Source organism: Astatotilapia calliptera, chromosome 10, assembly GCF_900246225.1.
Source record: "Astatotilapia calliptera chromosome 10, fAstCal1.2, whole genome shotgun sequence".
Lineage (NCBI taxonomy): Eukaryota > Metazoa > Chordata > Actinopteri > Cichliformes > Cichlidae > Astatotilapia > Astatotilapia calliptera.
The window spans coordinates 27727977-27754985 of NC_039311.1; the positions used below are offsets into that span (position 1 = coordinate 27727977).

The following is a 27009-nucleotide window of genomic DNA, read 5'->3' on the forward strand; positions in this document are numbered from 1 at the left end:
TTTGTTTTTTTACTTGGCTGACAGGAGTAGTACCCAGTGTGGTCTTCTGCTGCTGCAGCTCATCTACTTTAAGATTGTGCATTCAGTGATGCATACTTTGGTTTTAATGAGCTGCCTTCCTAACAGGCAGAGTGATCTGGCCATTACCCTCTGACCTCTGACATCATCAAGGCATTTTCACCAGGGGACGTGCTGCTCACTGGTCATTTTCTCTTTTTTAGACCATTAGAGATGACATTGTGGGAACCATCCCAGTAGATGAGCAGTTTCTGAAATACTCGGACAGTGCAGCAGTTAACTTCATGTTGTTCTTAATGCATGAAAGCATCAAAATTGGCACGCATACCGTGTCCGAACAGGAATAAACACACATTTTAGCACGTGTAGCCATGTAAATACATATATTTGACCTTTTATAGTAAATGTGGCTGAAACACACAGCTTATTTCTCACTGCTGAGTTCATTATGAAGTTAGTCCACATGATCAGTTTCTTAATAAACCCTGAGATTATGCAATAATTTGTCTTGTCACCTGAGGACAAACAGCTAAAAATTATATGTGCCTTTACCTTTACACGTATAATTAATGTGTTAATGTGTTTTATTTTATCCAGCTAGGGTCTGGAAGAAGGAACAAAAAGTCACCTTTCTGAAGCTCTGTTTGAAATTCAGCAGGTCATCCTGACCAAGTCCACATGCCCAGATACACTGAGTCGCTGCCACGTGATTGGCTGATTAAATATTTGCTTTGCTGAGCAATTCAACAGGTGTACCTAATCAGTAATCAGTGAGTGTACTCTCCCTGTTTTTTTTAATGCAATCATGATTTGTGAGGCCAAAATGTACCTTTTGTGGTACCTGAAAATAATAAATTAAGTCTTTATTATTTAAATTATACATACACTACAGATTTAGTCCTTATATAGTGCTGGGTGAGTCTGTTTAATATTAAAACATCCATTTGAGGATGACTGGATAATCTTTAACAGCCCTTGTCGAGCGTTTTGATTGGATCACTGCTGGAAGTTCACAAGCTTCTATTGAATTTGGATGTTTGTGGAGGGAGCCAATAATGTCACATGGAAATGCAGAGTGATTTATTAATGGAGCAGGCATGATAATATTCATTTTGGAAAGAGTTGTTGTTTTACTTATGGAGAATTGATCTTACTAATGATCTTTGTCTGTGCATTTGTTCTTTTTTCCCCAAGGCAGCGTTCATGTGAAGGTGGTCCTTTCTGTTTAGTCCAGGATCCTTGAAATAGAGGGATTGGGGGGATGAAAATCAAATGAGTGATAGAGAAAAATAAAATTAGAAAGGCCATAACATATCAGGGATTCCACCCTGAGTTAGTGACACTGATGTCATAGAAATAGGGCCATCTATGAGCTTTGCAGAGGGTGCATAGGTCCTTCAGTGACACTTTATTTTATTTTGGCATCATCTCTCCTGTTGCTAAATATCAACTTTTTCACTGGGAAGTAGTGGGTTTGGAGCTAGTTTTGGTCTTTTTATAGGCTTTGTTGAAATAAATAAAATATTAATAAGTATTGCTAACTTTATCCCTCAACAAAAAACAGTGACAGCCCAAACCAACTTAAATATCTCACTTTATATGAGACAGAGAAGCTCAGAGGGATATCAGCTGTGCCATCAGCAGATGTGGGCTGGCACTGATGAGCTGACGTGACAATGCTTGACTTTGTATTCTGCATGAATGCTACGCTCAATATTTTGGGGGTTGGGGGCTCTATGCACATTTCAGATTCCACAGACCTCAGTTAGCATGTTAAATGTTTGAGTTCATGACAGTACGGTTAGAAAAAGACTGAACTAGTATGATTTGTTTGGAGGTGTTTCCAGGAGAAAGCCTCTTCTCTCTAAAAAAGAACATACCAACATAACAGGTTTAGGTTTGCAAAGATTCATCTCAAGCACAGGACTTGTGGAACGATATCCTTTGGAAGATAAGACCAAAGTGAAGATGTTTGTGCAGATAAGCTGTGCTTGATGTTGGCCAGACATGGCCCTCTTCGTTATGCATTATGTCTCAACACCTCACACCAGCTGTGAAGCACAGTGGTGGAGGAGGCATGATTTGGGTACCTTGCAGTTACTAGGCTGAGTATGAGCTCCTCTGAATGCCAAAGTTTTGTAGAGTGAAGTGTGAGCACTGTTTGCTGAAATTGAGTCGTGCAACAGCGTGTAAACATGTTTACAACAGAATGACTGAAAAAGAAAAGAATCAATTTGTTGCAGTGGTGCAAAGTCCAGACTTCAGCCTGACTGAAATGCTTTAGTGAGCTGTGGATAAATAAATGCCCCAAAACTTCAAGAGATATCAAGAAGAGTCATGATGAAGTAATATAAAAAACAATTACATCAAGTTATTGCTGCTGAAGGTGTTTCTAGAAGCTACTGAATCGTGGGAGGCATAAAGTCCTGTGCAAACTTTCTTCTCCAAAGCCTCAGAGCTGGTGCAGCTTTGATACTTGCACATCTCTGTATTCCAGCAAACAAACTACAGTACCAGAAATTTCCAGTCAGTCCCACATTAAGACCGCGGCTTTGGTTATTCACCTTTAAAATCAACTTTTTAACCTATTCCTGCATTCTTTATATTCTTTTAGGACATTTAATTTGGGTTACAGAGAGCAAAATTAAAGCATAAATGATTTTGCATTTTAGTGTAGCCTGCTGCTTTCATAATAAACAGCGAGCGCTACTATATTTGGAGTTTTAGCTTCGTACTCATTGGCGTTCCAGTTTTCCAGCTCTCTGGAGCTAAGTCCTTTGCTGCTGTTATCATCCCACAGAGGAATTGTCTGGTATTTTTGGCATCTGAGGCCCGAGTAGATTGTTGCATGTTTTTTTTTTTTCTCTTTTGATAGCTTTGCAGTAAGCAAGCAAAGAAAGTCTGAGCTGTGACCATGTATTCCAGCCCAATGAGACTAAAACAGTTGATTTTAATGATCCCTTTTTTTCTAAGCTTCCAGGAAACGTTTCACATGGACATGAACTCTTTTCCTCCTTGTAAGACAACAAAAGGAGGTACATCGATTGTTAGGACTGAAACATGTCCCATCACTTGGTTTCAAAGACTGTCCAGCATGGTCAGATTCATCGAAGAGGTCGTCTAGTGTGATTTAGATTACATGGATCAGTTTTTCAGGACAAACGGTCCTATCAGGATATACGTGCTGCACTGTAAAAATATTACATCTCTGAACGGGAAAGGGGAAAAAAGTAATCCCCGAGCATTTAGTTTAGCTGATATTTAATGACTTGGATATCATGTTGATGGCTTAGGCGTCACAGTTTAAAGTGGGTGTGTGATTTTTGTGCTGAACATTCGGTAGATGTGCAGTTAAAGGCATTTTAAAACTGGTTTAATAACATCTGTGGCTACGAAAAAGACACCATTAACTCTTTAAAGTTTTTAATAGGCCCACATAAAACACGTCGAGGTTCCCCATCTGTCTCTTAACAGCTTTTTTTCACTGAATTTAGGAATGTTTTTTCTGGTGACAATTTCTGAAAATGGCCCTGGCATTCAGAGTTTAATTAACTCTCCAGAGGGAAGCCATATTATTGCTGGCAACTCGGGGAGCTGTCATGGCACTTAGTGGCTTTCCTGCTGGATTTTGAGTAGAGCCCGGCTGATTTCTACTTCTGACATTGTTGACTAACTGGGGTTTAAGTAGGCGAGTAGCAGCAGGGTGCTGCTAATCAAAGCCACTTTATTATCAGTGATCATCAGCAAGTATGAGCAGATAAGTTTATCTGTCTGGACCATACAAGCTTGTGTTAACACAATGTCAACAATATCTCCCCAGATTTCACTTCAGACCTCAGTTGGCATATTAAATATTAAAGTTAATGACAGTGAAATTGGGAAAAACACTGAACGAGTATGGATTGCATTGAAGGGTTGCCAGGAGAGAGCCTCGTCCCTCTAAAACAAACATGACAGCACATTTTAGGTTTGAAAAGTTGTATCTGAACAAACCACAAGACTTCTGTAACAATGTCCTGAGTACAGAGAGACCAAAGCGGAGATATTTTGACATAATGCACAGCTCCATGTTTGGCTGACACCAAACACAGCACAAACGTCTCATACCGACTGTGAAGCATGGTAGTTGAGGGGTGATTATTTGAAGGACCTGAGCACCTTGCAGTCACTGAGCCAACCTTAAACTCCTCTGTTTACCAGAATATTCTAGAGTCAAATAAACTGGCTGATGCAGCACTATAGTGATCCCAAGCACATCCTAAAAACTACAGCAGAACAGCTGAAGAAGAAAATAATCAAGGTGTTGCAATGACAGGTTCAAAGTCCCGATTGAGATGTTGTGAGATGTGAGGAGACGTTAAGAGAGCTGTGCATAAGTGAATTCCCTCAAACCTCAGTGAACTGATGCAACGTTACAAAGAAGAGTCGGCTGAAATTCCCCTAGATCAATGTGAAAGGTCGATAAACTCAAACAGAAACTGATTACTTTAAGTTATTGCTGCTAAAGGTGGTGTGTGCTTTCTTTTTCACTCGACTGTATGTCAGCAACTTGCAGTTTTGAGTTTTTATGCACACTCATAAACCTTTTATTTTATTGTCAGAGTGTCATAACTCTGCGTGTTGTTGTGGAAGAACAGTGAAGCGTGTTTTCAGGCGTCACAAATGTTTTCGGCCCAAACTGCACGAATGTGTCGTACACATCACGAGCTGAGAGCTGAATTCCTCCCTCTTCTCATACACTTACTTACTGCCACCCCATGAGCAGGACTTAGTCTGCCCTTTTCTCACCATGTCCTATCAGCTGCTAATCTCTTCCAACCACGGCAAGGAGGAGGTTCAGATCTCAAGGTTAAAACCATAATAGTCTCCTGTTCAGCATAACCCACAGTTATCTCTTTTTGTCTGTAATTGTGAGGATCCACTGCATGTTTAGTCTGGTTCGTTTTCCAGGAGCCCGGCATACCAGAAAATATTCCTACGTCTTTGTCATATGGTATCCCAGCACTTAATTACTTTCTTTCCTTTTCTTTGCCATAAGGAGAGTTTACACTGGATTGTTCACTTTGGGAGGTTTAGCTGAAATTTCCTAAGCCCAGTCTTCTGTCTTTCCTCAAAGACACCTCCTTCCTCCTCCTCCTTCCCGCCTCCCTCCTCTGCTTCTTTCTCAGCCCTCTCCCACATTCAGGAAACTCAGGCCAAGCCAAAAACCCTGGTCCCTGTTTCCGGGAATGTGTCCCACAAAGCCACAGTATAGTAAGTTGGCTCTGACGTGGGAGCCATTGTTAAGAGCCCAGGGCCCCCATTGTCCGAGGGAGGAACAGCAGCACAAACAAAACCCCCTCTTCTGGAACGAGTAGGGAGGGACGAGCTGAGGGAGCCTCAGCTATTAATAAATGAACTGCCACCTTCACGTCCAGCTCCAGTGGGGGATATGCTTATAAAATCCAAGAAAGTGGGAGTACATGGAGCTTAGTGAGTTGTTTTATTGGCAAATTATTCTAAATTAGACATCAGCAAGTCTGTAGTTCCACTTAGGGATGGACTAAGTGGAACTACAGACTCATCGACAGTTTTATCAAGTCAGAATTTTTAACCTACTTTAGAGACAGATCCCTGATAATCGGTACACCAAGGTACCTCAAAAAGTCAACTCAGTAACGTGTTAGTATAATTATCCCCTCAGGATAATCAGATAATTGCTTTAAAAATGCAAATAACTGGAGGTAAAAAATAAAAATAAAAATAAAAAAAAGCAGGTAGCTAAAATGCAAATGAGCGCCTTCATGTTGTTGAAATGTAAAGTTAAAGTAATTATAACTACAGACAATAGTAAAAAATGTGATTCAGGCTTTAAACATGTTTATTTCTGCTCTGGTTGGGCTTTTTAACATTGGAGTCTATGGGGCATTGACTCACTTTTGAGCCAGCCTCATGTGGCCACTAGAGGAATTACAGATTTTGGCACGCTACTAGGATGAAGGGAAATGACTCGAGATGGCTTTATTTTGCCAAGATAATGAAAAGCTGCACGTTTATTAAAACAGATACCCGTTAGAAGGATCTTTACAAGGTGGACAGAAACATTTAAACATCAATCAAAACATCTGCCCGGCTCTGCTGCTCCCACACTGCTTCCTGTGAAATAATTTAATGCATATTTTGAATATGCAGATACCCATAAAAGCTAAATGAATGGATGCCATGATGAGCAGCCAAACATTTTATATATATTTATGTATTTCATATAAGAATGAAAAGAGCAACATCAGGATTTCATTTGGAAGGACATTCGGAAAACAACTTCAGCTTTACTTAACTGCAGCTAAACTTTGACTTTTAAGGTTTGATGTTTTGTCTCTTTAGGACTCCAAGCATTCTCAACAGGGAGCCCACAGACTGGAAGCCAAAGAATGAGAAACCCTCTCCTTCCCTCAAACATGAGTTCGACCCTACAGGTAACAGACACAGATTTCTTTATTTTCTTGGATTTGTTGATCACTTTTGTTTTCTCATTTGCTTCATTCACTTTCTGCAGAATTTTCACTTTGTGAATTCAATGTGAAGGTTTATCTGTAAATATCCGTCATAAAGGCTCGATGAATGACGACGGATCGATTCTTAGCTCGTAACTCAACTTTCTAATCTCAGCTTGTACCGATGTGCGGGTGCAGAAATGAATTGTTTTGCATCACTTGAACGTTCTGTGGTGTTAACTTCAAATTAAGTTTAAATATCTTTCTGCTTTCAATAATTGGACAGACAAAAAATCAGTCTTTGCTCAGGGAAATAGCACAATAGTACGTAGACAAAGAGTTCCAGCTTCATCAGTGATGCAGCTTTCTTTTCTACACTTGTACTATTGAAGTACTATCGCACACAAGAATTTCACTCGCATGTGCTGTGCCAGTGTGCCTGCACATGTGATGTGACAATAAAAAGTGATTTGATTTGATTTGATTTTTCTAAGCCTGAACTTTTGCATCCAATTTGCTTAAAACTTTAAAACAGATATTGTCCACTAGAGTATTTATCACAGAGGCTGGCGGGGGAGCGAATAGAGATGGTGTGGGTGTAGGCTGCGCTCAGAAAGAAGTTGTGAAGGTGGTTGCCTGGGTTGCCGGGTTGACATTAATCCTTTCTGCCCTTTTGTTCACCCTGGAGTCTTGAGGCTCCTCATGGAGTCCAAAAGACAACCAATTATCCACTCAACTCTCTCTGATGGTTCTTTGAAGTGGGAGTAACCAGACAGGCAGATTGCACTAAACTTCCTCAGTGGCTGCAGGAAGAACATCAAGTTTTCCTGATCTAGCAGATGTTCTTTGCAGATTTCATGTTGCTGGTGAGGTTGATTTGTAGGATTTTATTATAGACGCAGCTCGGTTTGCAAAATGAGTCCCTGACCTCAGAGGACTGCAAAGATTGGTCAGATTAAAATGAGAACTACTAGCTGTGCTCCTGGCGTGAGCTGATGGGCATTTCTGTGCCATTTATGCGACATTTAGTTCAATGTCTAATTAGGGCGTCGCTTTCTTACCACTTAAAAAACAAAACGTGGGTAAGACCAATGGATGAGATTAAATCAGAGTAATATTTATTCTACTCTTTGTAGCAGTTGTCATTTAAATATATTTTTGATGCATATTTGAGACGATACAAGTTAGGTTTTATATAACTTATATCTTTTTCTTTTTTTTTCAAACATAACACAGATCTCATTGTGAAATTACATCAGTGTCTTTATATATTTAATTCATTCCCACTGGATAATAAAATCATGGTTGGTCTAGCACTGTACCGTTTTACCTGTTCATTTTTATAAATATAGTGTATATAGTTAACAAAGAAGTCTGTGCATCTTTCATGTTAACAGGAATGAGGAACGAGGGGGATCATAGAGGATAACCACACTGCAAGTGCAGCATTTTAGTTACAGGCATTAGGTTGTTGCATTCAACCTTTAGATCAGGGCTGTCAAACAGTAGAAGTCCATCATAAACTCCAATCCGTTCACCTGAATGGCTTTGAAAAATGTGAAGGAGGATCAATTTCGGACTGTTAAATGTATTTTTATAAGTTTTACAGTTTTTCCTGCTGATAGAGACCGCTCCTGTGGCCATTCATACTACACCAAAGTAAATAAGTACTGGCTCTACAGTATAAAAAAGAAACTATTTCCTTTTATAGTTACAGTACAGTCTGGGCAATGAAACCAAAACATTTTCTGTAATTTTATACATTTTGTTCTTGGAGTTTAATTCCAGAGAGTCGTGCTCACAGATTTGTTTATTTACTACAACAACATTTCTTTATCATAGAGAAACACTGTACTGGTAGTGTTGAAATCGCACTTCCTCTTCTTATATTAGGAAGTGTCAGTGATTAAATGTGCAGTTAAACTCCTTTTTAGTGACAGAATGTACAGTTTCACTCCTTCTGCCCACTTAAGATCGAAATGGAGGTACGTGTGACCAACATCTCTGCTTTAGATAGGGAGTGAGTTTAACCCTTTCATGCATGAATTATGACAACCACGATCAGGGGTTTTTTTTCTTAATTATTTTTATTCATCTTTAGGCATGAAAAAATACTTTTGAACTTCATTTTTTAAACATGTACTTTTCAAAGGGTTTTTACATGTGAATGCACTTACTTACATATGAATTTGACAAATGAATAAATAATATACACTGTGTGTTGTGTTTATGTGCAAGTATACCATCAACACTGACACAAATACAATAAAAAAGCCTTTGAATAGCTGTCCACTGTAGTGACCACTATGCGTGAAAAGGTTAAAAAGATTATTATTGTTTTTTATTTCTATCTGTGTGATTCCTCCTGTCAGGTTTAAGCACTGTGCTGTTGTGCCTTTGGCCCAGAATCGTGTGCTACTGTAGTTTTAAGCTTTAGAATCGGGTTTGAGGCCTATTTGCCTACACATATCTACACAGATATTGTTCTCTGCAAAAAACAAACAAAAAAATTCATCCTAAGTGCTGAGGTTTGGTATATGTTTATATAAAGTTGAGTGACATCTGCAGAATAAAGATAACTTCTGAGGTAAGTGAAGGAAGATTTGATAGAGGACCTAAAACTGACCCTTGTGGAACACCATACTTTTTTTTTAAAGTATAGTTGTCATACAACTTCAGATCTAAATGTGTTCCAGGTTATTATTTTAGATTATGTCTTCATGCAGAGCAGAGAACAATCAATACCATCACTATCACAGCTTTAAAACAAAGATGTGGTCATGTATTTAAAATCTGTGTTAAAAATCAGCTTTTTCCAGACACAACAACAAATTCCCTCCAACAAGTTTTACTTTAGCAATATAAAGTTATAAGTACAGATGTTTTCTCTAATAATAAAACCAGGCTGTGATGTTAAAACAACAAATAGGCAACCAATGACTAAGCTAGTGTCAACCTTTAGTTCTGCTGCTCTGTGGTATCTATTTTGATTTTCTCAACTATTTTAAACATTATTCCAGTGAACTCTTTCCAAGAGATGAGAGGAAAAATGAAGATCTTTTAGCAGTGAGTCTCAGAAAAGACGGCAGGAGACTGTTTAAGAAACTATTTTCATTTCAGTCTTGTAATTTGTCACTTCCTGTGTGAATGCTTTTTTTTTTCTCCCCCGCAGTACCGGATCGAGGTTTATAGTGCAAAAGAATGAGATTAAACTTCATATATTACTGCTCTCAGTAATTTTGTAATGTTGATATCAACCACATCCAACAACAACAGCAGTGTGACGCTTTCATCTTTGTAACGCAAACAAAATGCCACAAAACAAAGTCGTCCACAGTTTGTTTTTGGTTTTTTACCGCTTTGGGTACCGTGTGTGTGTGTGTGTGTGTGTGTGTGTGTGTGTGTGTGTGTGTGTGTGTGTGTGTGTGTGAGACAGGTCTGGTCCAGCGCTGTGTGATAATCCAGAGAGATGAAAATGGCTTTGGGCTGACAGTAAGTGGAGACAACCCTGTGTTTGTGCAGCTGGTCAAAGATGGTAAGACTCTCTCTCTTTCTTACTTCTTACACACACACACACACACACACACACACACACACACACACACACACACACACACACACACACACTACTTCTGACCCTCTCCTGTCTTTTGCATTATAGATGGAGCTGCAATGCGAGCTGGTGTGCAGACAGGAGATAGGATCATTAAGGTTAGCTTCCTCATTTATTTTCTTCTTGCCTCTGGGATCAGCAAATGAACCTTAATGATTCTAAAATACAAGAGCACATTAGCACCAATTTTTCCTTTGTTTTAAAACTTTTTTTTTATTTAGTTCCCCAAAATAAAGATTCAAATCCAGTTCTTATTTCTTAGGAAATCTGTATTTATTGTACACAATGGGATGGGTATCAGGCATGTTTTCAGAGTGGTACTTCTGCTCCAATGTAGTATCTGTACAGTAAACCTCACAGATAATGACAAAGGGATTAGGACTGTGTAGTAAGTTGAATGCAGGATGTTTTTGTCCTACTGTTTCTTGACTTTGGCACAAACATTTTCAATGTTTTCTCAAGGAGACATTGATAGTGTGCAATTTAAAACGCGCCACAAGTAGTTTAGTTAGGACTAAAAAAGGAGATGGATAGTTCCGTAAGCAGTGATGTGCATTTATTGGAATGATGGAGGCAGTAAGAGCAGCCGCAAGATGACCCAAAAGGAAAGAAAAATCAGGAACAGCATCAGAAGGGAAGCTGTGATGGAGGTGGGTTGCACAAAGGCTTGCAGATGTGCAGCAATTGTTGGACAGGCTGCTGCCTTGTTCACTGAGGGTTGCCACAGTTTCTAGCTCCACATGCTTGATTTGGCGGATTTTTACACCAGATGCCCTTCATGATGCAACCCCAAAGGGATTTTTATGTTCTCCAGGGGTTATTAGGAAAGATAAAGTAGCTTAAATGGCGCTCCCTACGTGATTTGCTAATTTGATGCGTATAAGGGTGTCAGTTGAGCCATTAGGTGAGGTGGGCTGGCATTTAGATCAGCTGAGCTGCTGTTTGTGGCTGGATTTCACTTTGTACCTTCCTGAACTGATGCTGTGCTCGATTTTCAAACAATAGACAAATGAGTGCTACACAGAACAGTTTCATGCTTCATCACTCTTTCGCCTCTGCACAGCTGGGCAATCACAATGAGACGTGGTAATGACTGGACTGATGACTTTAGAAAGTTAAAAAGAATCTATAGATTATTTGCACTGTAATAAAATATCAGAAAACCAACATGCAGTTCACAGTGTGACCTGTTCATGTTGTAAGTCCTGCTTTATCTCTATCCATTTTCTTCCATCCCAGCTGTTTGTGTTTTTACTTTTCTTAGAAATATTATAAAAACAGGGTCTCACAACAGCTCACATGCTTTCTCCATGCTTTCTCCATACTTTCCCATCTGATTTTTACTGGTCTATCAAAATAAAGGCTATAAAATGCCTGAAAAAGTACTATAAAAGCAACAGAATTAATAATAAAGTGATCAGCTAACCAAATGTTTTTCAGCCACTTCAGCTTTGTGTCACAAAGCTTCTTCCCTGTTATGAATGCATGCATACATTTCTTGTGGCTCTTTTTAAACATGTTCAGAAATAACAAATGAGCCACTAAAAGCACAGTGAAGTCAGTGAGATGGACTGATGTCCACGGATAATTTTGATGTTGTCATGGGGTTTGTTTAGAATAACAGAAAAACAGAATGATGCCACATATAAACAGTGACTAACACGAATGAAATAAACAAAACAGTATAATTGTGGGTTTTAGGCTTTAAGGAACATATGTTGGTCAGTTGTAGAAATTCTTTGCTAATGCTTTTTGTCTTTGGACAGGTCAACGGGACCTTAGTTACACATTCAAACCACCTAGAGGTTGTAAAGTTGATAAGATGTGAGTATGCTCTAATTATTTACATCCTTAGTTTGCTGTATCACATCTGTTGTGTTGTTTGTGATTTACAAGGCTCATTAAGAAGATATTATTAAGTCAACATAAACATTAGTTGAGTTGTTTTAATCCTAAACTACATTTGAGCAAAAAGATCTTAAGTGACTTATCAGAAAAGATGAGACGTGTCAGCTAACATTGTATTATTATATATAGACTCAAAGTCAAAACACTGCCTTTATAAGTTATTGCAGCATAAGTGCTACAGTTAGCAGTTCAAACAGCACATTATCTCATGACATAACATATAAGCATACTTGCTCTGCAGATTGCTTATTGTTCCTCTAACGGTCTGACACATTGGGTTGTCTAAGCTGGTTCTGATGGCTTTTATATTCTCCCCTCCCTTCACCCTCCCTTCATTCCTTTCCCATGACTCCTCTCTGGCAGCGGGCTCCTATGTAGCCCTGACAGTGCTGGGGAGGCCTCCAGGGCTTCCTCAGATCCCCCTGGAAGAGGAGAAGGAAGGGAACAAGGAAGGAGGAGACACTCTCTCAGCACCCCACTCACCTGCACTGTCAGGTGGGGAGCAAGGCAGCTTCTTGACCAGCAGCACACCCTGTAGCCCTCAGGACAACACCACATCCTCCTCTCTGTCTGATGGGGTAAGAAAGAGGAGAATCCTGTTGTAAGCTGTGTAAGCAGCGTCACATTTAAAGTGTGGATGAATGCAAAAGCGAGGATTTCTGCAAGTATGTCTAAGAGGGTGTATAAACTTCCATTAGCACAATAAGTGAACAACACTGTATATATTTTTGAGACATAAACACACACAGCAAAAAAACTCAGCTGCTATTTTACTAATGAAATCACCGTTAACCTGTTATTGCAGGTCTCGTTGAAGGCGGGCGGGACTTTAGTAAACTGTATCAGATGATGGAAAAACCACAGTACCGCTAGAGGAAAATTAGCTTTGTTCTGCAATAAAGTATCACCCAATATGGTCACTGTAAACATTTTATGGGCCTTGACAAGTGAACGTAATGTTCCAGCCGCTAGATCGATCCATCAGGCTTTAAAGTTGTTTTTAAGTGCACTTACTTACATTCTGAATGAGTAACTTGGCACAAATGATCCTCCAGAGGTTGTTCAGTTTAAATTATTACCAGAACAAAAATATGTAATGAAATAACACACGTACTCAAAAAGATAATAAGAATAATGTAATTTGTTATTATTTAAAGTAATTATAATACATGGTGAATTTAAAAAAAAATTTGAATGAAGGAGCTTTATACTCAGATTAATGCCTCCTTCTGCTACAGCGGTGAAGTGAAACCTCAGTCCTCTGACACAATGTTATTTTTAACTGTGACAGGGTTCGTGATAAGCTTATCTGGCTGGTACAACCCATGCAGCTCATTATTTTTAATTAGCCTCATCGTTCCGGTCCATTTCAACCAACTTTTTACTGAAACTGCTGCAGGATGTCAGCAGTGTGTCCACCGCGTAACATCGAACGAGTCAAACTTTTTCTGCAATGTGCATACGATTTAGGGATTGTTGAAACTCTGGACTTTCGGCTTTCAATTTGGAAGTTATTTACTCAAATGCTCAAACTTCGACAGGATTACGTGCCCAATTATTATGTTTAAGTCACATTTTCCCCTGTCAGATTTTGTGTCTAGTTCAATTTAAATATAAGTAATCTCATTTTAGTCATACTTCTGGTTAATAAAACCAAATGAAATGGTTCAATTTTCCTTATAAAAGACCAGTATGTAACCAACCATTGCACTTAAGATTTCCAAGCATCAACTTCCCATCATCCTACTGTCAGAAGGTTGTGGTCGTAAAATCCATCCACATCTAAAAAAACTCTGGAAAAATTATAAAAGAATTTTGCAACCATGATATTCCGTGACTAGTTGGAGGTCCAGGGTCACTAGATGATCTTTAGTCTGTATGATCTTAATCATTTGTAACTGATAACAGTCTGAATGAATTCATGCATACAGTTCCATATGTATGTGGACAATGACATGTTTCCTGCAGTTTTGCCCTTGTATACCACCAAAGTGACTTTTCAATCAAATGATCAAAATGTGATTGAAGTGCAAATTTCCAGCTTTAACCCATGGACATCACAAAATGCTGTGTGTCCTCCTCAGTGCTACTCTGGTAGGTCTTTATTGCAGCCACCTTCAGTTTCTGCTTGTTTGTGGGTCTCTGTGCCTTCAGTTTTCTGCATGGTCTGTTGGGTTGAGGGCATGTGACTAACTTGGCCTTTGAAGAATATCCCTTTCTTTGCTTGAGAAACTCTTGGATTGCATTAGCAGTTTGCGTTGGCTCATTATCCATTTAAAATGTGAAGTTCTGTCCAATCAGTTTTGTAGCATTTGGCTGAATTTGAGCAGAGAGTACAGCCGCATACACAGCAGAATTCATCCTGCTGCTTCTATCAGAAGTCACATCATCAAGAAACACTAGCAGTCTGGTTTCAATGGCAGCCATACGAGCCCATGCCATAACGCCTCCTCCGCCGTGTTTCACTGTTAATGTGATATACTTTAGATCTCTTTCTCCATGTTCTTCTCTTCCCATCGTTCTGGGTTATCTTGCTTTCATTTGTCCCAATATTTTTTTCCCAGATCTGTGCAGGCTATTTGAAATGTTCTCTGGAAAAGTCTAATCTGGCCTTCCTGTTCTTGAGTATAAACAGCGGATTGCACTTTGTTATAAGCCCTGCGTGTTTACACTCATGAAGCCATCTCTTGATTGTAGACTTTAACAATGATATGTCTGCCTCCTCCTTGAGAGTGTTCTGGACTTGGTTAGATGTGAGGGGATTTTTTTTTTTCTGTTGCTGCTGCCAGTACATTCCTTCTTTTTAAGAATGTACCAGAATGCTGATCTGGCAGGTTTTCTGTCTCTTTGATAGGTTTATTTTGGATTTTCAGCCTCCTTTGCTTGCATCGGCATCTTCCACCAAGCAGCTGTAAAATGCAAGTTCAGCTTAATTTGTCACTGAATAAAAGAACATGAAACTGCTTGTCAATCAGTTGTCCAATTGCTTCTGAGCCTCTGAAAATGGGGGACTGTGTATAAAAATGGCTGTAATTTCTAAACAGTTAATGCAATACATTTGTCAAAACCCCTCGAATTTATCAGTGAATGTTTGTACTTTAATCATGTCTTGATTGTTTGATTTTTTTTTTTTTTTTTTTTTTTTAAATCTCCTGAGGTGGTGTGGAGAGGCAAAATTAAACAAACAAAAAACAAAAGGTGGTGTCATGATCCAATAAAGGAATATATATACATGTATGTATATGTTTGTCTGAATTTCAGGAAGCAGCCACGGCTTCCTGGAATGGTGAGAATGAGGATGGAGACGGTGGGTCTCCTCCGAAGGAACAGACCTCACCCACACCGTGTGACAATGGCCCCGTGATCAATAACAACTCAGTGAGTACACCGACACATCAGAGCATTTAATATGGTGCCAGTTGGTAATGACGATGTAGGCTGGTCATGTATGAGTCGATAAACAGATGTCAGAGGTGTTCTCGGTTCGGCTTTTGAACAGTTTTTTCAGTTTTATTCTGTCATTACTTTAAATGTTAAAGCTGATAAAATATGATAAAAGTTAGTTGATAAACTTGACTGAACATTAAGATTTTATATATTATAAGAGCCCTCTTTTCTCGGCTGTAAAGTTAAATCAACACTTCAGGTATTTTCTGACCACTTATAGATTTAAAAAAAAAAAGAATTAAAGTCACACTTTTCATTTTTACCTCTGAGTTTTTGAGCTGCTGCTGCTGAGCAAGGATTTTTGTTAATAATCTATTGTAGCAGTAACCACCATCTAATGTTAAACACATCACAAAGCCTTGCTGCTTACACAGACTCCTTTGTAATAACAGTCTTTTTATCACAGCTTCTAAAAATAGGAATTAAGTAGTGCTTTCCACTCTCAGGAATTTCCCAGTATTCAGCACCAGACTAAACAATCAATTTGGTTTAAGTGTTTTGTGTGTCATGTGTGTGTTAATGTGCATGCATCTGTGTCTGCATTAGGTTCACAGCAGCCCCCTCTTTGACACTGTGGGCTACAGAGGGACTCCCTGTCAGAGCCCAGACATTAGTCGGCGGGATGGCCTCAACATCTGCACATCGCCAGAGGCTGAGGATGCCGCTGACACAGTAAGATGCACACGCAAATTTGATTTGGTGTAAATTTGACATTAAACATGTTTAATTTCACATGAATAAAACTAGACAAGCAATGACAATAGGCCCCTCCCATAAATTAGCCAGAAGAGCCAGAAGTTATTATTTCTCCATCATGACAATATTCTATCAGTGTTATTAGCAATGCCTTGCATGTTTGGTTAGCGAACTGCATGAGTTGAAAGTGTAGGAGTATAATGCAGAGATTCGCATCCCCTTTTTCCTCAGCTGCCATGTTGGAACCTTGGCAGGTGTATGGTCATTTACAGCCACAAATGGCCATATTTACACTAAAGTCTGGAGTGCTTGTAAGCTTGGTTAGCAAGTTGCACAGACAAAGGGTACACTCATACTAACTGAAGCACAAACTTCTTGGATGCTTTGCATCACAGAGAAAGCCCAAATATAATATAGTGGTTAGCACTGTTGCCGCACAGCAAGAAGGTCCTGAGTTCAATTCAATTCCCGGGTCTTTCTGTGTGGAGTTTGCATCTTCTCCCCGTGTTTGCGTGGGTTCCCTCCGGGTACTCCGGCTTCCTCCCACCATCCAAAGACATGCAGTTAGTGGGGATGGGTTAATTGGTTAATCCAAATTGCCCATAGGTGTGAATGCAGGAGTGAATGGTTGTCTGTCCCTGTGTGTTAGCCCTGCGACAGACTGGCGACCTGTCCAGGGTGTACCCCGCCTCTCGCCCTATGACAGCTAGGATAGGCTCCAGCGCCCCCCGCGACCCTGAAAAGGATAAGCGGAAGCGAATGGATGGATGGATCTAACATATTATATTATATTATATTATATGTTAGATGATTCCAATAATGTGTTAAAAAAGGCACCAAGAGCACAAACATGGCTGTGAGTTTCAGTTCATTGCTAACAGGTGCTAGCAGAAAGCTAGCTAAAGTAGCTTTCTGCTAAAGTAGCTTTCTGCTACCAGCATCTTTGTTAGCATACCTTTCAATCAAAGCAGCCATGCCCAAACTTGAAGCAAAATCTAAACCAGTGATTTAAAGGAGTCACCCAGCATATGGTTGATACACAAGGGACAGCTCTTCATTGTGACCAAATTGCTTTTCCACCCATCTATAGTCATGTTTTTAATGCTATTAAGTTTGCCCTATTAACACTTGACTGACTTGCTTTAGGAGGCAACCACAAATGCAGGTTATTTCTACATGAGCTTTATTTCAGCCTCAGGGGTTGTTGCTTCCAGAGACCCAGTGAAATGACTCTACTGAAGTGGATTTACCCTAGGAAGCGCTACTTTGATCTCTGTCTCCACCAGCTGAAGTTCTAGATGTTCATGCTCTTTGTCAGTTCAACTGAGAGGGTTGCTAATGTGCTTGCTCTTTGGGCTCGAAACTGCAAAAGTGCCATGCAATTTGGGTAACTTAATGGAGGACGTTTGCAGTACTTAAAAAAGAATTATCCTTGAACACATTTTATTTTCAATTTTACAACGTAAAGTTGGTTCAGAGAGAAACAGGGGAAGGGAAAAACAGAAAGAAGGTTAAATAGAATTTTAGGGTGAGCTAAGGGCAAAACAGTGAATCAAAGAATATTAGAAAAAAATTTAATCACTAATTGCTTAAAAACAAGTCTCAACCCTAACTCCTTATCAGCAGGAAAAAAATAAAAAACAATAGATAACTAAATGCTCTGGTAAATGGATTCCTGGCAAGAGGTCAAGAGCAACAGTAAGGACATAGAACAGGAGGGAGGAAAAGCCAGTCATTTGGTTTTGGAAGCATGCCTGAAATAAAAACCAGTCAGTTGAGAAAAGAGAGACAAAGGTTACCCCTATAAGTTGTCCAAGGGGAAAGTGTTAAAAATATTTCTTGGGTTAAACTTAAGGTTAGGGTTCCTACATATGAAGAAGAAATTATTCCTTTGTCATGTGAACCTCTTTGTTTGACCCTGCACCTCAATTATATCACACAGCACCCCAATACCCAGTGCAGTGCGGGTAGCCCTCCTTACCTCGTAAACCCTCAGATTATTGGAGCAGAAGACGACTACTTTGAATCATCACAAGAACAGGTATCTGGCTAAATGTCTCTGATTTTTGGGTCACATGATCATCATCCGATCTAATAAATGGATGCTTTTCCTCAGATCAATGGCGAGTGTACCTGTTTCCAGAGTATTGAGTTGCTGAAGTCTCGGCCGGCACACCTCGCAGTTTTCCTCCACCATGTGGTCTCACAGTTTGACCCTGCTCCTCTGGTATAGCCACAAACACAGTACAAATCAGTGTGTGGTAATGCCTTTGCTGCCAATATCGTCTGAATCCATTGGTATCATCATTTGATACCAATATGAGGCCACTGCAGGCTGAAAATTAAAAGCATACATAAGTATATAGCATATGCGTATACTGTTTCCTAAAGTAGTAGCAAGGAATTTTAATTGTATTTAAACTTCATTTTACCAAACTTTCCGTGGACTTGTTCTTAGTCATTTTCTATTTTCACACTGCGTTCATGATTCACAACCACATACTCTATATATAAACTATATATAAAATGGGCCTAGCATCTGTGACAAAACATTGGTGATCACAACCCCAGCCGCTCCTACTGAAGATGTAAATCTTAAAAACAACTGTAACCATGCACTGTTGGTATGATAAATACACATTCAGTCCTATCGTGAGTCTTTACAGAAGCAGGAAAGTGAACTGACTAAAAATAAACTACAAAGAGCCTTTTTCATCATAACAAAGGAACATGTCACACAGTGCAACAGTGTGGCTCATTAATGTGTTTTTCAAAGTTTATCGACAACAATGGAGCTGGCTATTTAGCAGTATAAAGAGGCAACACTTGGTAGAAGAATGCTTTTGTTGTTTTATGTCTTAAAAGCATAAAACATGTGAATGCAGTTTACACAGACATTATAGAAAAGTAATAAACCTTGCAGAAATGTGTTAACTATTGAGCTGTGAAACTATTGGCAAGAAGGAAAATCTTGCAGACTAATGTAATATAAGATAAACCATTTCTTTGATTATACGAGTTCAATATGAACATAATTTAGTGTGTAAAGCAGTCTCAGTATCATGTATGAATATAAAACTCAGGGACCTAAAAAAGGGTTGCCAAGTTCTACTTTGTCATAAATGAAAGTGGGCCAAGGATTGAGCCCTGTGGAACACCGCTGTTGACCTAAAGAGACAGTTTTCTCACGATGTTGTATTTTGTTCATGGTTTGAATAAGTAATGCAATTCATGAAATAAGAAGCTATGCAAACATGGACTAATAGAACCTAATAGAAAGGACTAACTGTATTTTCCCCCTATGGTTAGCTGTGTTACCTCTACGCTGATATGTACAAGCAAACCAACTCCAAAGAAAGTCGACGCTTCTTTATTGAATTACACACGCTATTCATGGATCGAACTGCAGTAAGTTGGTCTATTAGATTCTTTCTCAGTCAGTGTCTGTTCTTTGTGACAATTTTCCTGTTTTTGTTTTAAAAAAAATAAAATAAAATAGTGTTCCTGTGTTGATGGGATTCTTAACTCTCCTTCTGTTGTCTTATCTAGAATCTTAAAGTGCCGGTGCCAGAGACCGTTTCGGCTGAGCTAGGTAAGGCATTAGAGGAATCCTCTAAAACAGAGGCTCCCAAAGTGTGGGGCCCCATTGCAGGGGGGAGCGCGGTATGAAAAGAAAAAAAAAAGAAAAAAGAAGGCTTGGACACTGCTAGCATAATTGACAGGTTTTTGACGAGGCTCTCACACAAACGCAAAGCAGGAGCTGAAGCATCGCCAATTATGTTTCCAAACCAACTTCATTCTAAGCCAAAGACTAGAAAATATGGTGAATCATATCTTCCCTTTGGCTTCACCTGCACAAGTGCCGAGGTAGGTCTCTGTAACAGAATTAGTTTCCATTGCGTCGGGAGCATGCGCTCGACAAACACGGACAAACAGTATCCCACATTCTTGATTTTTAGTTCACAAACACTACTTGTAATGACTAACTACTCCTGACATTTTGGAGATGTTAGCCCTTTATACAGTAAAGTTACAGTGGGATCCAAATAATATAAGGCTGATCCTGCCACGATTTGTTTCCCCAGTTCAAACCACACACAAACAGTATCCCACAGTTGTTTATGTTTTTTTGCACAGAGAGGCATTTTTTTGAGAAATGTATTGATAGCAATGTTGAATATTATTACACAGGAAACTACACATAAAATAATCACACCGTGACGCCTCTGCCTTTCTAAATGGAGGGACAGTAACTGCGTGTGTATATGTAAGCGTGTAAAACCTGAAGATTAACAGTATTTTGTCTCTATCTGCCATTCTGCAATTCATCTCACGTAAACAATAACGTGGCACACAGCGTGACGTGAAAAAAGACACATACCTTTGACGCTGCGTGACGAACTCTGTATTCCTCGTCCACACGGAAACGCAAAAAATGGCGTTTTAAAAAAAAAATCTCAGTTTTCGGTGATTCGAAACGCCGTTTACGTGTGGACGAAAGGTCCGAACGCATAGAAACAGCTGCGTTTTCAAAAATACCCGTTTAAGTGTGGACACAGCGTAAAAGAGTTTGGAGATTATTTTATTACTACCTGTAATTTATTGCAGTTTACTTGTATTTGCTTATTTGTTTACTAATTGATTGAGGTGTGAAATAAACCTCAATGGAGTTTGAAAACAAAATATGGGTGTGTGTGGCTGGAGGATGTGTTTGTGCGGGCGGAGGGTGTTTAGGTGGTGGTGGGGGCGAACATTTTTCTTGTAAAACAAAGATTTTACTTCACACATACTGTGCATGTCGCTTTGAAAAGTTAAAATCTGAACTCCACTTTTTTTGTGCCGGAGTTTGGAAGTAGAAGATGTAGTCAGAAGACAACAAGCTTAATGAATTACACTGTCCACCTCTGCTGCTTGGGGCCTAATAAGCAAACTGATGCTTGAAGCAGTTTAACAAAGAGTTTATTATACACAAAAACTAAGACCACAAAATTATTATTATTATTTTCAGGAAAGTGTTTGTGTGTGAGTGAGAGAGATTAAGAAACTCCAATTTCATGCAAATTCATGAAACCTTGAGAAATGAAAAAGGTAAACTGAGCATGAGCATGATTGACTGGTAAATATGGATAAATATCATGCAATTTATTACTGTTATATCTTATGTAGTGTGTAAGATATTCGTTGTATCTGGGTGTTAGTCGCAGGGGTAGCAGTCTAAGCAGAGACGTCCAGACTGGCTTTTCCCCATCCACTTCCTCCAGCTTTGTCAGAGTGGTACAGAGGTGTTCCCATGACAGCTGAGACATGTAATCTTTCCAGCGTGTCTTGGGCCAGATAACCTTACCTAGGAGGCATCCAGGATGCAGATGCCCAACCCACCTGAAATAACTCATTTATTCACTGTGCCCACAGTTTGTGGCTGTAGGTGAGGGTAGGAACGTAGATCGACCGCTCAGCTCACTCTTCACAACAAGAAACTGGTACAACATCCTCATCACTACTGACATCGCACCAATCTGTGTGTCAGTCTCACACTCCCACTCGTAAATGAAATATGTTTGAAAGCTTCAGAGAAAATAAATCAATTCTAATAACTTGGGGTATTTGACAGTATTGGCTACCGTTCTGATATCATCGATTGCAGTGGCTGAAAACAGGCTCTACGACAGCAGAAACAAAGAACATGTGTATCACATACGCGACCCGTCATATTAGGGTTTAAACCTGATTCCTTTAATAAATTATAAATGTTTTTTTTTTCCCATTTAATTTGTGAATTGGATGCTTTGGGTTTGAATATTTTCTCTGTGTGTGTGTGTGTGTGTGTGTGTGTGTGTGTGTGTGTGTGTGTGTGTGTGTGTGTGTGTGTGTGTGTGTGTGTGTGTGTGTGTGTGTGTGTGTGTGTGTGTGTGTGTGTGTGTGTGTGTGTGTGTGAGACAGAGAAGCGAAGGCTGGACTTGATCCCAGACAGCCTGTGTAAACAGTACATTCAGACGTTACAGGACGCGCTGTTACCAGACCTGCACAAGAACCTGGAAGACTTCAGGTAGCTGTCATTCAGCTGTTAAATTTATTCTTATAATGAATGTTTAACCTGAATATTTTCCTGGCAGATATCTGATACATGTCTGTGTAAAGTAATATTTCTCTATGTACATGCGCTCGGTGTGCAGACAGAAGCGCAGCATGGGTCTGACGCTGGCCGAAGACGAGCTCTGTAAGTTGGACTCTGAGCCAGGAAGAGACCAGCAGGCCTTGGAGAAAGAATGCTCCTGTGCTGAACACATCCTCTTCAAGATAGAGGATATCCTGTAAGTCTCTGAGCCACAAAGACACCTAGATGTGTATTTTCAACCCCTATGCTCCTTTCTGATTGTATTTTATTTTTTTTTTTTAAACAAACAAAAAAAAACACCCACACAGACGTGCATCATGTGATTGTGTGTGTGTGTGTGATTTTGCAGGTTGACATCACAGAGCTCAGAAGAGGAGAAGTGGTAAGAGGAGGGAGTTTTATATTTTATATCATCAGGCAGCTGCAGGATACTCAGTGTGAATGATTTTCGGGAAGTTTTATAGTTTCTGTTCTGTTATGATATTTATAAATCATTGTCCCATCTGTGACTAAATGTTAAGACAGAATATCTCAAACAAAGTCTGTGTGAGCACAGTTTTATATCTTTGAACAAATAAATAAGTCTGTCACATGTAAGATAAAATTAATCATAGAGGTGCTTTACTCACAAATATTTTGACATCAGGGCAAATTTCATTGCTCGAAAATGAAAGTTGTACTGATGCCTCTGATGCCACGTCTCCATCGGCTCAACATCATTCATTAACTTCCCCTGAATGATCTTGTTGGACGTTCTTAAAAAATAAAGGGTGGGTGGGGAAAAGAAATCTTGCACATGGGAAAGAATAAGACAGTCATAAAGCTCTGATACACCATGCAAGAGACCCAAATGCGGAATCTCTTGCCCCCAGTGGTGACATCTTGTACTGCACCCATCACACCACAGCTTTACATTGCAACACACTATAAAACCGTTGTTTGTTGTTTTATGTAGGCCCCCCCTCCCCCAACACTGATGACTGGTAAATGGTTTTCCAGTCATCAGTGTTGGGAGAAAAAGACGTGTGTTTTTACTGCTCAGCTGTAAAAGACTGACGAGATACTGTCGTCCGCCCTGCAGACATGCAAACAGGTGGCGTAGACACATAAGCTTGTGAACGAGGCAACATAGGAGTTTAAAATTGATACTATAGATCCACTGGTCCACCGGTATTTCTTTTGTTTATTGCAATAATATGATGGATATTTCTTTCTTTGTAAGAGATGGTCTGTCTGAAAGAACGTCCGTCTGTTATTAATACTGTGATCATTGCATAGATGCTGGATAGATGAGAAAATCAGCAGCACGTGTTCTGTGTTACACTGCTACACATTGTGTGTCTCTTATTGCAGGCAAACAATGCAGTATGTGATTCTCACCTACATGAAGCACCTCGGAGTGAAAGTGAAGGAGCATCGAGGCCTCGAACACAAACGTGCTCGCATCACTTTCCTCCCCAGGATTAAGGTGCGCACACACACACACACACACACACACGCACACACACACGCACACACACACACAGTAACCTATACAGAATAATGCAATCATTATACAATTCCACTAATGAGTAAGTAGTTAAGTGCATGGTTCAATGGATGGATGGATCTATGGGAAGTCACTGACTTATCAATTATCATCGATGTTCTTTATTAGCCTTAAAAACCTTTTTTGAGATTTACTTTGTTGTCTTTAAAAAAAATAGTTCCTAGATAAACATGTTTTGATTTGTTTTGTTTTGTTTTTTCATGAGAAAAATATGAAGTCTGAGAAGTGGGTGAGAGGAAGGTGAAAATAATAAACAATATAATAAACAATAATAATAATAAACTTTGTCTGGCTGGTCACTTTTGGATTCAGCATTTTAGATTCGAATTAAAAGTTAAAAAACACTCGAACATCCTCTGAAGTAGATCGTTTTTTGAGTTTACTGTAGTGCAGTTTATTGATCTTCCACAACTAAGAGCAGAGTCAAATAAACAAAGGCAACGTCAGGGTGTGAGACCTTAAGCACATGCAGCACAGAGACAAAGAGAAAGCTAGGAGCCACTTACTATGAGGTGCCGTAAGGGACATTATTACTGAAACGCTCTCACACACACTACTGAAATTTTAGCTCTCACACACACTACTGAAACGCTCTCACACACACTACTGAAACGCTCTCACACACACTACTGAAACGCTCTCACACACACTACTGAAATTTTAGCTCTCACACACACTACTGAAATTTTAGCTCTCACACACACTACTGAAACGCTCTCACACACACTACTGAAACGCTCTCACACACACTACTGAAACGCTCTCACACACACTACTGAAATTTTAGCTCTCACACACACTACTGAAACGCTCTCACACACACTACTGAAACGCTCTCACACACACTACTGAAATTTTAGCTCTCACACACACTACTGAAACGCTCTCACACACACTACTGAAACGCTCTCACACACACTACTGAAACGCTCTCACACACACTACTGAAACGCTCTCACACACACTACTGAAATTTTAGCTCTCACACACACAACTGAAACGCTCTCACACACACAACTGAAACGCTCTCACACACACAACTGAAACGCTCTCACACACACTACTGAAATTTTAGCTCTCACACACACTACTGAAATTTTAGCTCTCACACACACTACTGAAATGCTCTCACACACACTACTGAAACGCTCTCACACACACAACTGAAACGCTCTCACACACACTACTGAAATTTTAGCTCTCACACACACTACTGAAACGCTCTCACACACACTACTGAAAAACCAAGTCATTTCAGTTAAACAGGAAGGTGTTTCAGTTAAACAGGAAGGCATTTCAGTTAAACAGGAAGGCATTTCAGTTGAACAGGAAGGCATTTCAGTTAAACAGGAAGGCATTTCAGTTGAACAGGAAGGCATTTCAGTTAAACAGGAAGGCATTTCAGTTGAACAGGAAGGCATTTCAGTTGAACAGGAAGGCATTTCAGTTAAACAGGAAGTTAATTCTTGACAAGGAAACTGAAGGAAAAAGTGTTAGATTTCAAACAAACCACTACACAGATGTCTACTCAGCAACCTGTTAGTTAGGGGTGGGTTTTTATAATCAATGTATTGATTAAAATCGATTCTGGCTTGGATAACGTGAAATCGATTCATTAAAATCCTGAATCGATTATTTAATATAAATTTATTTTACCCGAAATGCCAGAATCTCTGGTGAAACCTCACAAAATTTCAACAACCACCAAACAGCTAAGACAGTAAATGAGAGCAGGTACACGGCTTCTGCACAAAGACGTAAACACACAGCGCGGACCCGCGGATCAGAATCAGTGAGATGTCGCCTGTCTCACCCGACAGCACGGACACGGTCGGGGCTGAAAGCCGACAGCTCGCTGACTCTGATCTGTCGGCAGGTCCGCGCTTTGTTTTCACGCCGTTTTTGCGCCGATTCTAAAGCTGTTAGTTTGATCTCTCTCCAAACAATATTGACTGAACCAGCAGCAAAAGAAGATCCAAACTGCGCTTCACATAAACATCGTCATGAATTCCCTCACTGTTTTGCTTCCACCACGATAAAATCGCACGTCATGCACAGCCCTCTCTCTCTCTTTCTCTCTCTCTGTACTTCAAGAACAGTTTCCCATCTAAAAATCTGTTTTCTGTATTATTCGCTTGCTTGTTATGCACAAGTCTACTGTTGTTTACAGCGCAGTCGGCCGCTGTTTTTTTTTTTTTTCATTTTACATACTTCCGAAAAGAAAACCTAATTTCTGCCGTTCAATACTGAATAAATTTAAACTTTTTTAAATTATGCAAAATGCAAAACGTTAGCCGTGTCTCTAATAAAACCGCTGTAACGTCAGAGGTAACGTTCATATGTTGATTAATGGTTTTCTTTCGTTTTTGATGTACTGCAGAATATTTTTTATAAAATCCCAGGCCAGGAAAACCACCTTCATGTTTTTATGTGTTTTATCTTCAGCTACTTTGACACAAAGGCATCTGCTGTGATGCTCACACCTTTGATAAAGTCTTGCGTGTGTCAGCTTCCTTTTTTTAAATACAAAAATATGTAAATGTACTGATCTGAATTATAATATTTCTGACTGTCAAAATTCCCCATAATCAAATCGAATTGAATTGAATCGAATCATGGAACAAATCGATTCTGGACCTTAGTGAGACAGCTGCATTACTTAACAATATATTAGCCTCAGCATAAGTCAAAATTTAGAATAGCGGGAGACGTGCATTATCCTGGTTATTTTTTTGGCATATGTGCTTTTTGTCTTTTTTTAGCAAAGAAAAATATCTTAAAATCATCAATAAAACCAGGGAGAGAAGGCTTAGCGTTCCTCCATTTAGCACAATGGATATGATATTTACTCAAAAGTATGATGATGTTAATAATGTCTGAGACATCCAATGCTAGATGATCCATATAAAAAAATTATGATGTAATTCAAACAGTGGCACATCATTAATATTTAGGGAAATCCAATTTTTTAAGTTGCACCAAATACATTGTCTGATAGGGCATAGGGAAAAAAAAGATGTTCTAGGGTTTCATTTTCATCAGTACAAAAAGAACACTGATCCACCTCAAAGCCAAATCTCTTTTTTTAGAAATTCTGCCACAGTATTAGTTTTGTTTAAAGTGTGTTTCTTTAACTTTAGGTAGAATAGGCTATTTCATAAATTTTTAGTATGCTTTATCCAGTGTATAT

At 39.4% G+C, this 27009-nt stretch overlaps 1 protein-coding gene across 1 annotated transcript in view; it reads left to right on the plus strand.

The window, feature by feature from the left end:
• arhgef12b (Rho guanine nucleotide exchange factor (GEF) 12b) overlaps window positions 1-27009 on the plus strand; it is a 51393-nt gene that overhangs the window by 7545 nt on the left and 16839 nt on the right. The window contains exons 2-16 of the mRNA XM_026181335.1: window positions 6382-6473; window positions 9928-10026; window positions 10153-10202; window positions 11871-11928; window positions 12376-12590; window positions 15274-15390; window positions 16006-16131; window positions 18098-18196; window positions 18272-18382; window positions 19465-19563; window positions 19705-19747; window positions 22096-22201; window positions 22329-22466; window positions 22620-22652; window positions 23624-23738. Coding sequence (XP_026037120.1) covers window positions 6382-6473; window positions 9928-10026; window positions 10153-10202; window positions 11871-11928; window positions 12376-12590; window positions 15274-15390; window positions 16006-16131; window positions 18098-18196; window positions 18272-18382; window positions 19465-19563; window positions 19705-19747; window positions 22096-22201; window positions 22329-22466; window positions 22620-22652; window positions 23624-23738 — 1501 coding nt within the window. The remainder of the gene's footprint in view (window positions 1-6381; window positions 6474-9927; window positions 10027-10152; window positions 10203-11870; window positions 11929-12375; window positions 12591-15273; window positions 15391-16005; window positions 16132-18097; window positions 18197-18271; window positions 18383-19464; window positions 19564-19704; window positions 19748-22095; window positions 22202-22328; window positions 22467-22619; window positions 22653-23623; window positions 23739-27009) is intronic.